General features: G+C 36.8%; 1 protein-coding gene across 4 annotated transcripts in view; it reads left to right on the top strand.

Moving 5' to 3' along the window:
* Positions 1–16,665, top strand: part of IFT25 (intraflagellar transport 25) — a 46,918-nt gene that overhangs the window by 12,420 nt on the left and 17,833 nt on the right. For 2 of the 4 annotated variants that reach the window (XM_039886812.1, XM_039886820.1), the window contains exons 4-7: positions 587–693; positions 2,308–2,376; positions 5,445–5,488; positions 7,178–7,390. In XM_039886812.1, coding sequence (XP_039742746.1) covers positions 587–693; positions 2,308–2,376; positions 5,445–5,488; positions 7,178–7,294 — 337 coding nt within the window. In that variant the 3' untranslated portion in view covers positions 7,295–7,390. Of the gene's footprint in view, positions 1–586; positions 694–2,307; positions 2,377–5,444; positions 5,489–7,177; positions 7,391–12,834; positions 12,907–16,665 lie in introns of those variants that run through there. The other 2 variants (XM_039886826.1, XM_039886835.1) reach the window with 2 other exon arrangements.

Genomic DNA, 16,665 nt, shown 5'->3' with positions numbered 1-16,665 from the left:
TGATTATAATACTAAATGAAAATTCAAATCTACAGGAAGAAAGTTGATACATTGGAAATGGTAAATATTTGGGTAAATATAAATAAAACCTTTTTTTCTTTTAATTTTTTGGAAGACACTGCTTAATGGGAAAAAAATACATTATACAGTGGAATTTATTACATATGTAATAAGGCACAGGAGCATGAGCCTGCATGACTTGTTTGCAGAATTTTATCTGGCTCGCTATGACTACAGTGATGGGAGATGATATCGTGATGGGAGAGGAGATAGTACTTTAATGATGGGACCAGGTCATAAAATGCCATACTAATACATTTACATTTATAGGCAATAAGGGGCCACTGAAGGCTTTTCGATAAGAATGACATAAATTCTGTTTCTGTGTTTTTAGGAAATATATCTGGTAGTAGTAAAGAAGAACTATTAAAGTTGGGGAAATATTAGAGGCAGAATGAACAGTTAGAAAAGGATTGCAAGAATCCAAGGGTCATTTATTTTTTTAAATACTTATTCACTAGAATTTTGTGAATGTATAATTTTTATTTGGCTATTCCTTTCTCTTTTTCTTTAAAATTAACAATAGGAATTTAGAAACATTTTGGACCACCACAGGAATGTTCCCCCAAGAGTTCATTGTTTGTTTTCACAAACATGTGAGGATTGAAAGGCTTGTAATCCAAAGTTACTTTGGTAAGCAAATCATACATTAATTTTTATCATCTTTTAATTTCTCTATAGGCAGAGGGCACATATGTAAACTTGTGGCAAAACACTAATTTTCTTTGCATCATGGAATCCAGTTTTATTGCAGTGGGAGAGTGGAAAGTATGGGTTAACTGCCTTAAGCACAGTTAGACTCTCTGAAACTCCAAATTTGAAACCCTTCCAAAGCACATAATAATTTCCATGCAATTTACTATGTGAAAGTCTTTGGCAAAAGACCCTATTATGAACATAAAAAGCCAGCTTGCCAGAATGCCAGGTTCCTTGATATATTTATTACAGATTTATTTGGCTTGGAGTTCTCTGTCAAATTCTTTCTGAAAATATGATAACCCTGATTATTTATATTGGATAATTTTGATTTTTCTATTAATAATGAGATTTTCTGAGGGATTAGGAGGAGAGTCTCCCATTGTAACATCATTCTAATCCTGCCTTATGTTTATTTAAGGATAAAGTATATCTGACAGAATCATGGTAGGAAACAGAAAACATTTCAGATGGTTCAAATGAAGAGACTTGATTGATGGGATTACCTACAAAATTATGTTCTGGCTTAAGGGAATAAACCAAGGATGGTGAGACACCCAGAAACTGGCTACAGCAGGAAACCATTTCCACCCCTGGGCCAAGGGTAGGAAGTAGTGTTACTGGAGTTCAGCGAGAGCCAGAGCCTGTAAATAACAGCCCTGCCTGTCAGGAGCTTTAATTATGAAGGGACATAACCACTTTCAAAGACATGGCACTGAAGCAGGAAGGGAGTAGAGAAAAAACAACCTGCTCTACTTCCCCACTGCCCTCCAATTTCCTCCCAGTGTCTCCAATTGGCTAGATCAAACCAGTAGCCATTGGACAAGTGAGTCCACGTGGTGCAGTCCACAGGGGTCCTCATCCCGCCTCCACCGATCACAGAACAGAGAAGGGGATAAATCGGTCTGGTGTAGTGGGGGCTGGGTTAGGGTAATGGAGAAAAATCATTGCAGAAGGAAGATGACTGCTGTCTTGTTAAGTTTCACTTGTCATCAATTGTAGAGGCTCTGGTGTCAGACAGACCTAAAATTTAAAGTTCAGTTCTGGCACTTGCTACCTCTATATTTTTTAACACTTTACCTGACTTCTCTAAGTTGCCTGATTTCTCTAAGCCTGTTTCCTCATCAGTAAAGTAGGTTAGTAATACTATTCTCATAAGATTGTAGTCAAGAGTAAATGAATAAATATGCCTGACTCACACATAGTAGATTCTCTGTAAAGATTTATGACCAAGACTACTACTGTTATTATTATTATCTGTATAGAAAAAAAATCTTGGTGATACCAAATTCAGAAAGGCTCCACTAGCTCTATGTTGTATGCTCGCAAACACTTGTAAGATTACAGTGACACAAGACTGTATTTTACTATGGGGACTTATAGAAAAACAGAGTAAGTGAATTATTTTCAGAACATGTGTTCCTGATCCCAGTTCTTTGTGTAGTCCCACCAATGCCTGACAGTCTCAGACACAGGAAAAAAGGAATAGAGGGACAGAACATAGAATCATGTAGATACTACTTTACTTATTTTGTTTATTTACAATGTCAGTGCGAACCTTGAGGATTGAAAAGAGTACCTCTACAGAGCCAGTTGACTTTGAGCAGTGGATTGAAAGAGGTATGTGCTTGTTTCACCAGCATTTTTCTGAGCATGAGGGAGTAGAGAATTGTTCTTTAACTCTGTTTCCAATCAGTCTGCATTTTGGTGAAAACAGATGACCTGAATGATTGTTGTGACATATTTAGAGCCTAGAAAAACCCAGGTTTGCCACAAGACTGCTTCTTCACTTAGTAGTTATATAACTGTTAACATGTTACTTAATGTTTCTGAGTTTCTGAATCCTTATCTGAAAAATGGAGATGATACCTACCTTTTAAGTTTTTTGTGATCATGAAGTCTGGTGTATGGTAGACAAACAATAAATATTAGTTTCTTGTCTTTCCTTCCTGATTAATGGTACTGTTTAAGTATCAGCAGAATTAGTAGCCTCTAGTTAAACATATATTGCTTTCATGTAGCTATCTTCTTTCCTTCCCACAATGCCATGAAAATAATAGTAAAGGAATAAAAAGAAGCATAAACCTACAAGGACAAAAAAAACCCACAAGAAACCAGGAGATCAAAGCAGATGTGAGAGGTATATATTGTGGAAGAGAAAACGCAGATGGAGAAGTGATTTCTGTAGCTGAATGGAGTAGGTTATAACTTAAGTGCCGGCCAAGGAGTAAATCACTGAGAAGCAAGCCAGTTTTCCCAACAGAACCCTGGAAAAGTCTAGAATTTGAAGCAGATGGTACCATGAGAAATGTGAGTGAGACGCTGGCCAGAAGAAAAGGGTCATTAGTTGAATATCTATATACAGAGTATTTGAACCCTAGGTATCTTCTAACCCACAAAGCTAGGTGACCACTCCATTCCCCCATAAACCACTCCAAGGAATGACTTGAAACATTGAATATTGAGGCTCTTTTTACCAGGCATAATAGAGAGAGTGATTGAGACATGGAGGGAAACAGGGATTTAGGTGGAAGCTTGTGTATTGAATAGTGGGAACTCCTCCTGTGCTCTGCTGTTTATGACAGCAACCAAGATTATAGCCCCAGGTAGGAGACAGGAGGATTCATCTTTGGGGAAACTGAATGGCGCCAGAAAAAAAAAATCTATAGATGCTGACAAAGGCTAGTTCATTCCTGGTCACACTATCAAAGTCCACTGGTCAATGAGCCTGGCTCATGCATGCAGTTTTCAAATGATTTATTCATAAGTAGCAAAAGACAAAGATCATCAGACTTTTGATGAAGGCCTCAAACCCTGAATATAATCAAGTCCTTAGCTCTAATTTCCAAGCTATAGGAAATAATGGAGGATAAAAGAACAAATTAAATGAAACCATGAGGACACAAAATGACAAAATGTGGGACATTCTACAGCAGGGGTCCCCAACCCCCGGGTAGCGGATCTGTACCAGTCTGTGGCCTGTTAGGAACTGGGCCTCATAGCAGTAGGTGAGCGTTGGCGCGAGTGAGCAAAGCTTCATCTGTATTTGCAACCACTCCCCAGTGCTAGCATCACCACCTCAGACCCACTTCAGATAATCAGGTATTAGATTCTCATAGGAGCACTGGTCCCTGGTGCCAAAAATGTTGGAGACCGCTGTATCGACAGGACAACTGACCTGGTCTCTTTAATAAGTCAGTGGCATGGGGAAAAATATGTGTGTGGGAGAGAAAGCAGTTCAAGATTAAAAGAGACAAGTCTGATTTGAATAAATCAACTATGAAAATATTTTGGGGATAGTGGGAAAATTTGAGTATAGACTGGGTATTATATGATATTAAAGCATTATTTTTAATGTTAATATGATAATGGTATGATTATGTAAAAAATATACATTTCTTATTATTTAGAGATGGATAATCGAATATTTAGAGGTGAAATATCATGATGTCTTAGACTTGCTTTAAAGTACTGTAGCAAAAAAAATTAGATAAATCAAGTATGGTGAAATGTTAGTAATTATAAAATCTAGATGATGGGTATATATATGTAGGAGTTAGTTATGATCTGTCTTCTTTTATGATGTTTGAAATTTTCCAGTTTTTCATAATTAAAAACTAAGCAAATGAAATGAGTTTATTATTAACTCCTGGTGGGGGAAGAGTTGAATAAGAAAATGTAATCATAATTCATTACATATTTCAGCAGCAAATAAAATTTATATAGACAATAATGTAACCAAATAATTGATTTCAACATTGAGAGGATGGCAGGAGGGAAAAGTTGCAGGAGGAAGAGGAAGAGGATATTAGTTTAAGAGATCTAAGTTTTCATCTGCTATAATATAAAATCAGTAAAAAATTTGACAAATCAAGAAAAGGAATATAAATATAGTATAATTCCCGGAAAAACAGCTTAAAGATTTGAAAATGATATGTACTTCTAGGAAGCAGGACTGGAGGAGAAAGGAGAGATCAAGCAGAGGATTACTATTTTTCGTTACCTCAGAGAAAGGTTAGGAAACAAAGTCATACATAATCTTCCCAGAGACTTCTCTTTTTTTACTATGTGCCTTTTAAAATTATGTACACTGACTATTTTAATACAAAATAAAATTAATTTCTAAATGTCAGTATTTTTTATTACATCAATTAAATTTTTTGTGTTTCCAAAAAAATGTTTGGTATGATTAACTCATGACCAAATAAATTAATCTGTCCTAAAATAATATGAGTAAAGATTTTCTAAAGTTGGATACCAGTAAAGATCAAAGCAGGGCAACAGAATTCTGCATCATAGTAAAAATTTACTCTGAGAAACAGCTTTAGTCATTACTCAAGGAAACAGTAAGATGGCTCCTTTTAGGCCTGCAATTGCTGTTAGTAGCTTGATCCTTAAAAGGGATTTTCACATTTTATCAAGTCCTTCCTTTATATTCCTTTACTAAAATTTACATTTACATTTCCTTATGTTTATACTCACAAGAGATATTTTATAACTCATAGTTTATCTTTTGTACTTTTTTTATCAAGTATCTCTATTTTTGTATTAAATTTAAATGCCAAAACACAGGTAAATTTGGTGTAATTTTAGATTACCAGATAGCGTATTTTGCTGAACATAAATTTCAGTAGTTATCCCTCATGTACTTTGATTCCTAACTCATTTCTGTTAAATTTGTATTTTAGATCTAGTACACACAGAGGGGCAGCTTCAAAATGAAGAAATTATGGTAAGTAAATACACTTTGTAGAGATAAACATTATCTTTAGCCAGCACAATATATTTAAATTTTAAACCTGTCTCCATAGTCATAAAGTTAATACTCTCATGATATGATAGGTTCTGTACTTAGTCAACCAATAGAGAAGGTTATTTGCAATAATGTTATAATCTAAATGTAGCGTTTATAAATTAGGCTTTTATCTAACTGACAGAATGACAGGCAAGGATAAAACAATTCACTTATTTGTTTTTATTTTAATTATTTCATTCATTTATTTGGAAGTACTTTCTTTGCTTTCTTTCATTTGATTCTGTAGGCCTTTTAGAATAGTAATCAAAAAAGGTTGAGATGCCAAAATCGGATGTTAATTTAAGCATGAAAGGACAAGAGAGATTCAGATAAGGGGAACTGGAGCATAGGATCAGCAACAAATAAGCCAAAGAGAGATGAGGTGAAAAGAGAACAAGCATTTTTCGACAACATTCCATTGGGCTTTGCTTGTCAAGTGGAATGAATGCCCGTTGATGAGGAAGCTGCTGCCTCATCAGGAGTTTTTCTCTTCCTGCTAGTTTGTCAGGCTCTGGTTTTAGACAAACACAAAAACATGAAAAAAGTGAGTGTGTGTGTTTTTAGGTGGTAATATTTAATTAAAGCCTCTTGAAATGAAGGTTAAAGTGGTACTTTGTTCGTTAAATTTCATTTTTCACAACTTTCTGGGAGCTGCTATGAAATCAGTGTTTCAAAAGAGTCTGTAGGAAGTTTTTGAACCCTTTTCATTCTCTTTTCTACCAGCCAAATGTGCCCAGTGACTGGGGAGGCCAATGAGGGGGACAGAAAATAATTAGACTGAATTTTATCTTCCTACTTTTCTCCATCTTTACCAATTGGTTATGATTAGTACGTCTCTGCTGAGTATTTTGTTTCAGGACTTACTGTGGATCAGGGAGGCTCCCAGCATTATAGAACATTTAGAAAATAGTAAGAGGGAATGGGAGGCTGAAAATTCCCTATATTTTTATCATCCTGTCACAACAGCTTTTACTATACCTACTTTTTTCCAGTTGTCAACCATATATATCACATATAGTTATAATGGTAATATGTCAATAATTTTGTATCATTTTTAAACAATTATAATTATAATTTTAAGTTTAAATGTATGCAAATAGGCAAATGCTAACTAATTTCCTTTTTCCTCCCTTTGTCATTATACTACAAGGGACATCTTTACCTTTTTAATTATTTAATAAGATTAAATTTCAAGGAATGGAATTACTAGGTTCAAGGGTATAAACATATTTATAGCTTTTAAAATATATTGCCAAATTGCCTTACAGAAAAATTATATAAATCTAAAAGTGTAGTAATGTTTCAGGGTATATTCTGAGGCATCATTAACCAAAGGAAATCTCTTATTATGAAAAATACTTTAAAAAGACACTTTGAAAAAATTGGTCACAAATGTCATTTTTAGCTCCACATGCAATTTTTCATCAAAGCATGGCTGATATTCAGCTGATACACACTAGAACAACTATACTGTTATATGTAGCTGGCTTCTCTTCTGAATATGATCTTATATATTGTTATAATTAGAATTTTACTTTTGCATCATTGAACCCTTTCTTTTGCTAACTGCTTGTTTAACAGTTAATTAGAATTGCTAAGAGCGTCCATATTGATTTTCCCCTACAGGCACAGGATGATGGCCATGCCACTTACTTGAGATTCATTATTACATCAGCCTTTGATCATTTTGCATCTGTTTATAGCATTTCTGCAGAGGGAATAGCAGTCTCACATCATTCTTAATGATTATAACAAAATGCTCTTGCATGATTTTTAATAATATATTTATTTAAAAATGAAATTGTCATTGACATACTTTATTAAAGGGATTTATATCAATCTGTTTCAGTTTTTATTATTTTTTGTTAACATTTTGTGCAAAAGAGTTTGGTATTATCAGTCAGCAGTGATGGCTATCATGAAGAATATAAAAAAGTTCTTGCTTCAGTATATATCTTAATCAAAGAGGTTACTGTACGTGAAAACTTAACTGATAACGCATTGTGTTCTCATAGCATCTAACATGGTGCCCTTCAGATCTCAGTGCATTAATTTTTTAACTTATTTATTGATCGATGCAAAGGGCTAAGTGAGCAGTATAGATAGTAAACAATGTACAAGTTCAGAAAAGAGAAAGTACTTATGGGGAGGTTTCACCAAGATCATGGAACTTGAGCTGGCCCTGTGGGACAAATCATTATATGTATGTGTGTGTGTATGTATTTATCATGTTATTTTGTCTTGATTTGAAAACCGCAAAGAAGAGTTAGGAAACACAATTCTACTGTCCAGAGACAACCATTTGATATTTGATTTTTAAAAATATTTTGGGGAGGTAAAGAACAGGATGGAAGGATTGAGGGGAAGTAAGACTTCCCTAAATATACTTTATTATATAGCTTGACTTTGTAAACATAAATAACTAATATAGCCAAAAATTAAAAAAGCAATTCAAAAATTTGAAAACAAATAGACGTGCATAAACCTAACTTTATCACAAGTTGATGAAAGCACAAGAAAGAATTGACATCAGAACATAATATTTTGTCTGTTGCCTATACTAGTTTCTCAGGGTTGCTGTAATAAAGTACCACAAACTTGGTGGCTTAAGCAGTAGAAATTTATTCTCACAGTTCTAGAGGCTAGAAATCAGAAATCAAGATATTGGCAGGATTTGTTCCTACTGGAAACTCTGAGGGAGAATCTGTTCCATGTCTTTCTCTTAGCTTTTGGTATTGCTAGCAATCTTTGGCATTCCTTGGCTATGGCACCATAGATCCAATCTCTGCTTCTGTCATCACATTGCATTCACATCCTTTCCTCTATGCATATCTCTTTCTGTATGTCTTTTTATATGCTTATAAGGATATCAATTATATTGAATTAAGAGCCTACCTGACTCCAGAATGACTCATGTTAACTAATTACAACTGCAATGACCCTATTTCTAAGTAAGGTCACGTTCATAGGTACTGGGAGTTAGGACCTAAACCTATCTTTTTGAAGACACAATTCGACCCACAACACATTCTTACTGAAATATATTTGCGATAGTTAATTTTATATATCATATCAAGTAGGCCACAGCGCCCAGATGTTTGCATAAACATTCTGGATGTTTCTCTGCAGGTATTTTTGGATGAGATTAACACTTAAATGGGAGGACTTTGAGTAAAGCAGATTGTTTTCCATAAGGTGGTGGGCCTCACCTAACCAAGTTGAAAACCTTAATGGAACAAAGACTGATCTTCCCTGGGCAACAAGGAATTCTGCCACCAGCTGGCTTTTGGACTTGCAACATTGGCTCATCCTTGGGTCTCCAAGTCAGTGGCATGGAAAATGTTAATTAAGGAAGGGGGCCTGCTCTAGATCCAAAGAGATATGAGTCCCAATAACCACATGCCATGTGTGGATTGTATATGGTTGCTGATTTGGGAAAACGAACTGAAAAGAGACTTTTTTCCTTCTATTTATTTATTTATTTGCTTAAAATTTTTTTCCAGTTACGGTTAACATACAATATTCAATTAGTTTCAGGTGTAAAACAGTGAGTAGACATGTATGTAACTTATGATCACCCCAATAAGTCTAGTACCCATCTGACACCATACATGGTTATTACAGTATTATTGACTATATTCCTTATGCTGTACTTTACATCCCCATGACTGTTTTTATAACTGGCAATTTGTAAGTCTTAATCCCCTTTTTTCGCCCTTTTGCCAAACCCCCTCCCATTTGGGAACCATCAGTTTGTTCTCTGTATCTATGAGTTTGTTTCTGTTTTGTTTATTTTGTTTTTTAGATTTCACGTATAAGTGAAATAATGTGGTATTTGCCTTTCTCTGTCTGACTTACGTCACTTAGCATAATACCTCTGAGTCCAGCCATGTTGTCACATGTAGCAAGATGTCATTCTTTTTTATGGCTGATTAATATTCCATTGTATGTAAATACCACCTCTTCTTTATCCATTCATCTATCAATAGACGCTTAGGTTGTTTCCATATCTTGGCTATTGTAAATAATGCTTCAGTGAACATAGCGATCATATGTCTTTCTGAATTAGTGTTTTGGATTTCTTCAGATAAATATCCAGAAGTAGAATTGCTGGATCATGTGGTAATTCTAATTTTAATTTTTTGGGGAAACTTTATATTGTTTTCCATAGTGGTTGCAGCAGTTTACACTCCCACCAATCTTCACCAACACATGTTGTTTGTTGATTTATTGATGATAGCTATTCTGACAGGAGCGAGGTGATATCTCATTGTATTTTAATTTGTATTTGTCTGATGATTAGTGATATTGAGCACCTTTTATATGTCCATTGGCTATCTGTATGTCCTCTTTGGAGAAATCTATTTAGTTCCTCTGCCCATCATTTAATTGGATTTTTTTTTTTTTGGTGTTGTGTGAGTTCCTTATATATTTCGGATATTAACCCCTTATTGGATGTATCATTGGTATATCTTCTCCCATTCAGCAGGTTATCTTCTCGTTTTTGATGGTTTCCTTTGCTGTGGAAAAACTCTTTAGTTTGGTATAGACCCATTTGTTTATTTTTTCTTTTGTTTCCCTTGCCCGAGGAAACATATCCAAAACTATATGAAGGGCGAAGAGATTTCCAGAAGGGAATTACTCCAAGTTAGGAGCAGTTTTAAGGTTCTTGATACTTCCTGATAAATTGCTCATTAAGATTTGTTGCTCAAATTTACTCTTAGAAAGATAGCTCTTAGATAACTAGAGAGTAGGAAAGGTATTCTAGGAGCAGCATTGGTGTGATCAGATGTGAAGGTGAGTACTCTTTCATAAAACATATTTGGGGAATAATGAATATATAAGTCAGACTAGAGCAAAGAATAGACTAAAACCATACATTATAGCCAGATCACAGATAGCCTTTAATGCTTTCAGCTATTTTCCCATAACACTGAAGCCATTTAAGGTTTTCGAGAAGGAAAGTGACTTAGAGCAATTGAGTTCATGTTCAATACAATGAAATACTGATGATTTTCTTTGGCCAACTTCCTAAACTGAAATGTCAATAATTCTTTGCCTAAGAAACACTGCGTTGAGGCTTACAGATTGCTGGAAGGGATCTCCAGAGGTCATCTGATTGATCTCTTTGGCACAGGCCTAGTAAATTATCTGCAAATCTTTTTCTGTGGATGCAGAGAACAAGTTCGTATAGTACTTGTAATACCACTTTATGATACTTGAAAACAGCATCCTTTAACCTTCATTTTCCTAGTCCTTAAAAACTCACTTTGCCTTATAAAACTACTCCAAGTTTCAAGCAATAGATATAATAATAATATGTGGTTTTATCCTTTGTTTTTTCACTGCTCAACCCCATCATATTTTTTAAGTCTTATTTGTCCCCAATCCTCTATCCCCCATTTGGCCTTTTCTCCACTCTTCACTAACTCCTGACTGCCATGGTGCTGTGTATGCTATGTGATTTAGACCTTTGGGTTTCTCGTTTCCTCTTCTAGGAGGGCTCTTTCTCTAGGTATATTCCTGTACAGCTAGCTGCTTCTTTTACTTCAGATCCTTACTCAAAATCCCCTTCTCGGCGAGACCTTGCATGGCCTCTGTATCTAAAATTATAATCTCTCTCTTCCCTCTCCACCGGCCCCCCACCTCAACCCCTCCTAGCCCTGCCCACGGGATCAGGCAACAAGGTAGCCACTCATGCCCTATGTTTCAGGGTTCTTGTACCTTACTCCTCTTTTCCCAGTACCATTAAAATAAAATTTAGATTTTTTTCCTTTAATGATATCCTGAGTGCGCTAAGAAAGATGAGGGCAGTGCAGCCTCCTTTCAAGGGTGAATATCTTGAGTAGGGGGCTCAATTGATTGAATTGCCTCCACTCCCATACCCTTTTAGGGATATCCCTGCTTCTCACTATCTATTTGTTTCTTATTTATTGTGTAGATCATGTTTATTGTCTCTCTCCCTCACTAGAATGTAAGTTCCACAGGGCAGGGAGTTTTGCTGCTTTTGCTTCTGACTGTATTCTCAGGGCTTAGAACAATGCCTGGCACATAGTAGATTTTCAATAAATATTTGTTGACTGAATAAGTGAATATTTTGTCGAAGGAAAAAAGTGTTAGTTGAAGCAAATATGGCAATTCATTTATTTGCCTGTCTGTGTCTCTTTATACTTGAGGAGTTTTTAATAAAGCTAGCTAATAATGTGTGTATTTTTGTATCACTTACTGTGGGCCAGTGCCTATCACAGCGCCTTGCATAAAGTTAAACAACTAATCAGTATTTATTTAGAGAGGTGGATTAAAAAAGTAAAAATCTAATAACTTTTTAACTATGTACTCAAGCAAAGCAAAGAAATATACAAATAAAAATCATTATGTCTATCATCATTAGTACAGAATTTTAAGAAAAAGATTACGATTGTGAATCCTTTCTCAAGAATGTCCCGTTGTGCAGGGCATCCTTTGGGGACTTCACTTTCTAGGCGATGATCCAACAGCTCTTTGTTGCTTGACCCTGATAGCATGTCTTCTAAAAAATAGCATGTGGTAAAATATATCAAAGTTTTAAACAGGCGTATATGCCTTTGACACAGATATTTTGTTTCTAGGAATCTTGTCTAATGAAATAATCAGATAAGTGCAAATGGACAAAGATTTATAGCAATGCTGTTTATAAGACGGGAAACTGGAAACGATTATACATCCATACATTAGGAAGTATGATATATACAGTCATCATATATCATACTTTATAATGGTATACAAAACATAAATATAGATGAATACTTCTGGTTAAAGATAATGGAGTAAAGGGATTTTTACTCCGTCTTCTTTCTCAAAAGTCATTATTCACACAAAACTATAAAAAGAAAAAAACTTTTTCAAGGAAATAGTTATAGTCTCTAACTGGGAAGCCTCCTTGCTAAGTACTGTGAAATGAGGATTTGGTGGAGGAGGAAGCTGAGAACCGATTCACTTTCTCAGAGCTAGAGACTTTCTTAAAACATGTCACAGTTATGAAAGGCTTATCAAACAATCTCTTGCTTAGATTGAAGTGATCTCTGTCTGCAGGTGGCTTCAAGAGATTGGCGCATGCTCCCATAGGGCTCAGGTTAGTAACAAAATTGCGGAGGAGATGGAGCTGGAAAAACCAGGGTAGACACACCAGAGGAGACTGCTGGAGGTTAAACATAGTGAAAGAAAGTATCTTAGATAGCTTGGGCTGCCATAACAAAAGACCATAGGCTGAGTGGCTTAAACAACAGATATTTATTTTTTCATAGATCTCGAAGCTGACAGTCCAAGATCAGAATGCCAGCAGGATTGGTTTCTGGTGAGACCTGTCTTCCTGGCTCGTAAGTAGCCACTCAGCATGTGCTCACATGACCTCTTATTTGTGCATATGGGAAGGGAAAAAGCATGTGCACTCTGGTGTCTCTTCTTAAAAGGACACTGATCCAGTTGTATCAGGGCCCTAGCCTTATGACCTCCTTGAACTTTAATTATGTCCTAAGCACATCAGGGCTTAGGGCTTCCATATATGAATTTGGAGGGGGTTGGGTACAATTCATTTCATAGCAGGTGGTGAGAAGGCAGCCAAAGCAGAAAGAGTGAGATTGAAGGGGATTTCTAGGAACCCCATTGCAAAGGAAGTAATAAACTTAATAAGAGGGCATTCAAAACAACTAACCTAAATGAAAGTCTCAGATTGCCCCAGCTTACTTCTCATCCTTCTATAGTATGTTTCAGGAAATAACAAGCCCCATTAAAAAAAGAATAATCAGAAAAGATACAGAAAGGGACTGCTTAAGTCAAGTTCTCTAGAAACAGCCTGACACAGAAATTCTTGTAGGAGTGATTTTATTGAGGGAGTGCTCTCAGGAAGCAGGATAGGGCAGGGGAGAAGGTAAGTTAAAGATATGGCTTCAGCTGAAGTTTAGTCTCAGCCTGACCTCACAGAGAATTCTAGAGCATGAGTGTTACCAGAGAGGAATATTCCCTGACCTTGAGGCAAGGACCAAGCCTCTGTACTCCCCAAATCCATCATTTGTTGGCTGTGGGTCACGCTCACGGGAACATAAACTCTCAGGCATTTCTGGGTAAGGTAGCTCCTGTCATTTAGGGCAATTTTCAGAGAAGGGGATTCTGTGAGCTATTAGCAGTCAACATAGCAGCTGGCAAATGGATACATTGACTTGGTAAAGGGGGTCTGGACAGAGCACCAACAGCAGTGATTCTCAAAGTATGGTCTCTGGAATAGCAGTATCAGCCTCATCTGAGAACTTGTTACAAATGCAAATTCCCTAGCCCAACCCCAGGTCTGTTGAATCAGAAACTCTGGGAATAGGACCCATGAATCTTTGTTTTAATAAGCCCTCTGGGTGATTTTGATGCATGCCAAAGTTTGAGAACCACTACACTATAGAGAATTATGACTAGGAATTACAATAAGGATGCGGGGAGAAAATAAAAACAAGGCAGGTACAGAACATTTGTTGTAAGAGAAATTACACAAAGAATACATCGAGAATTGAGACACCCGTATTAATTGCTCAAAAAGGCAGAGCTCGAAAGAGAGATACAAGGATTTAAAGAAAAAATTATAAGACACAGAAGATGAAAAGTTAGCTGGCAGAACTAAGAAAATAAACGGAAGAGAAAAGTGAAACTTTCAGAGGTAAAAGTACATAAGAACCAAGAGGATGATGATGGGAATTGTAGTCAGTGTTCATTTAGGAAAACTGTAATCAATTTAGATATATATTCAAAGCAGTGAGAGAAATAATGCAAGGAATTTGTTACAAAGCGTTGAAAAGGCTGGGAAAACAAACAGGAGATGGGAATGTAACCCAGAGCTAGAGCCCATGATCCACACTCAGCATTGACCCTTGGAGGCACCATTGCTGCCTCTGAACAGAAGCTACCCCATCACCATGGCTAATGATACCAAAGCTGCTACAGTGCACAGTCACCTGTGATCGCTACAGCCAGTACTGGAAAAAATAGCTTTTCCCTTCCATCCACTTTGTAATCTCCCACTGTGCTTCCCATTGGTGGAACCTAACAAGAAAGCGCTGACAGAAGATTCTGGAAAATTCAGTTTTCAGGCTTCCAGCTGCCTGAAATCCAGAGGAGAGTATGGAAGAGTGGGAATAGGTGAGAACCAACAAACTATATCGGGTACAATAATAAACCCAATTTAAGGAGAATCAGGATCAGAGGAGAAACCTTGAGAAAAATCACAAAATGGAATAGAAACAAAGATTAAAAATAGTTATAGAGAAGATAATAGTTATGGAATTAAAAAGGATTCAACATACCCATAATTATTGTTCCCAAGTAAGAAAATAGGACAAAATACAACAGAAAAGATATTCGAGGCAACAGAAGAAAATGTCCCTGAAATTAAAAACAAAATCTAAATCTTAGGATCAAAAGAGGATATTAGTATTTGCCTTAATCCATTTGGGCTACTGTAGACTGGGTGACTTATAGACAACAGAAATTTATTTCTTACAGTTCTGAAGGCTGGAAGTCCAAGATCAGGGTGCCAGCAAGGTCAAGGGAGGGCCTTCTTCTGGGCTGCAGACGTCTATCCTCACGTGGTGGAAGGGGGCATGCTAGCTCTCTGGGTCCTCTTTTATAAGAGCATTAATTGTGCTCATTAGGACTGTGCCCTCATGACCTAATCTCTTGCCAAAGGCCCCACTTCCTAATACTATCATGGTGAGCTTTAGGATTTAGCATATGAATTTGGGGGGTGGGGGAACACAAGCATTCAGACCATAGCATTAGTCCAGGAAATTTTTATATAAAACACTGGAATGTGTCTTGGTGAAGTTACTGAACTTCAAGTATAAAGAAAGAATCTGATAGATTTCGAGGCAGAATAAATGCAAGTGCCAGGAGAAATAAATTAAGCCGGCCTCAGACTTCTCTCTTTACTGCTAGATAACAGTGGAGCAGTGTCCACAAATCTCTGAGGTAAAGAGATTGAAAGATAATAATCTGAAGCCCAGGCAAGTGTCCTGCAGGGGTAAAGACTACAGATTGGCATTAGTAAGCATGTGAGACTTCATGGAACACAGGATCCATGTGCCCTTCTTGAAAAACTACTTGAGACTTGTAATGATGTAATCTATATGACTTGTTAGGTATCCTGGAATCCTTCCTCAAGCAAACACCCAACAACACTGGATAAAATACTTTAATACACCTTTTTAAATTAATGGCTGAGCTTGCCAGAAATGAAATATGTCGCCTATGGCCAGGAACAAATTGAGAGCCTGACTCGAGGGAGGCGAATAGCATTAAAAGCAGATCATTTCTGGGGGCATCTGCTAATTCCTGATAGTTGGAGCTTTGGTTTCCTAGGCCTCCTGCCAGGCACACAAGGCAATGTCTTTCATCTGCCAGAATGGGTTGTAGGCTCCTTGCCCCACATAAAGCTAGGTACTGCAAGGGGCATCACCCTCAAAGAACAAGTGAACTGGGGGAAAAAACCTCTCATCTAAAGCAGACAGACATGTTGTGATGAAATATTTCTTTCAAATTGATGTTGACTGCAAACTGTACTCAGAGCTGGACAGGACATATTAACAAGCTTCTTTCACTTACCAATAGTTTATAATGTTAGCTAAGCAGAATGGGTTCATTCTTGCTATCCAGACCCAGAAAGGTCACCTTCAAAGAGAAAAGTCTTTCTCCATCATGAATTAGAATTGAGCCCCAACTTCCTGCAGTCCCTTGCACATGTTCTTTTTTCCACCTTTGCCAATGTAGTTTTCTCCACTTAAATTCCCTTCTCCCTCCCCATGTTCTCCATGTTCTCATCCCAAATTATGGAATTTCTGGGCATCCTTGAAGAGCAAGCCCAAAGGCCACCACCTCCATAAAGCTTTCCCAGATCCACCCAGCTCAGAGGGATTGCTCTTTCCTCTGTAGTCACTGAACATTTAGTCTCTCCCTCAGCTCTAACCCATCATATTCCCATTTGAATTATGGTCATCGCAGCGTACATTTGGGCTCCCACGAGGTTAAACTGCTGAAGGACAATAGCTGGACCTTGTCCATCTTTGCATCACTCAGCACCCAGAAAAGAATCTGCTTAATTA

The sequence above is a fragment of the Pteropus medius genome, unplaced genomic scaffold, assembly GCF_902729225.1.
Source record: "Pteropus medius unplaced genomic scaffold, Ma_sr-lr_union100, whole genome shotgun sequence".
NCBI classification, from domain to species: domain Eukaryota; kingdom Metazoa; phylum Chordata; class Mammalia; order Chiroptera; family Pteropodidae; genus Pteropus; species Pteropus medius.
Note: the sequence above shows the minus strand (reverse complement) of the source record. Positions and strands in the feature narration are given on the sequence as shown.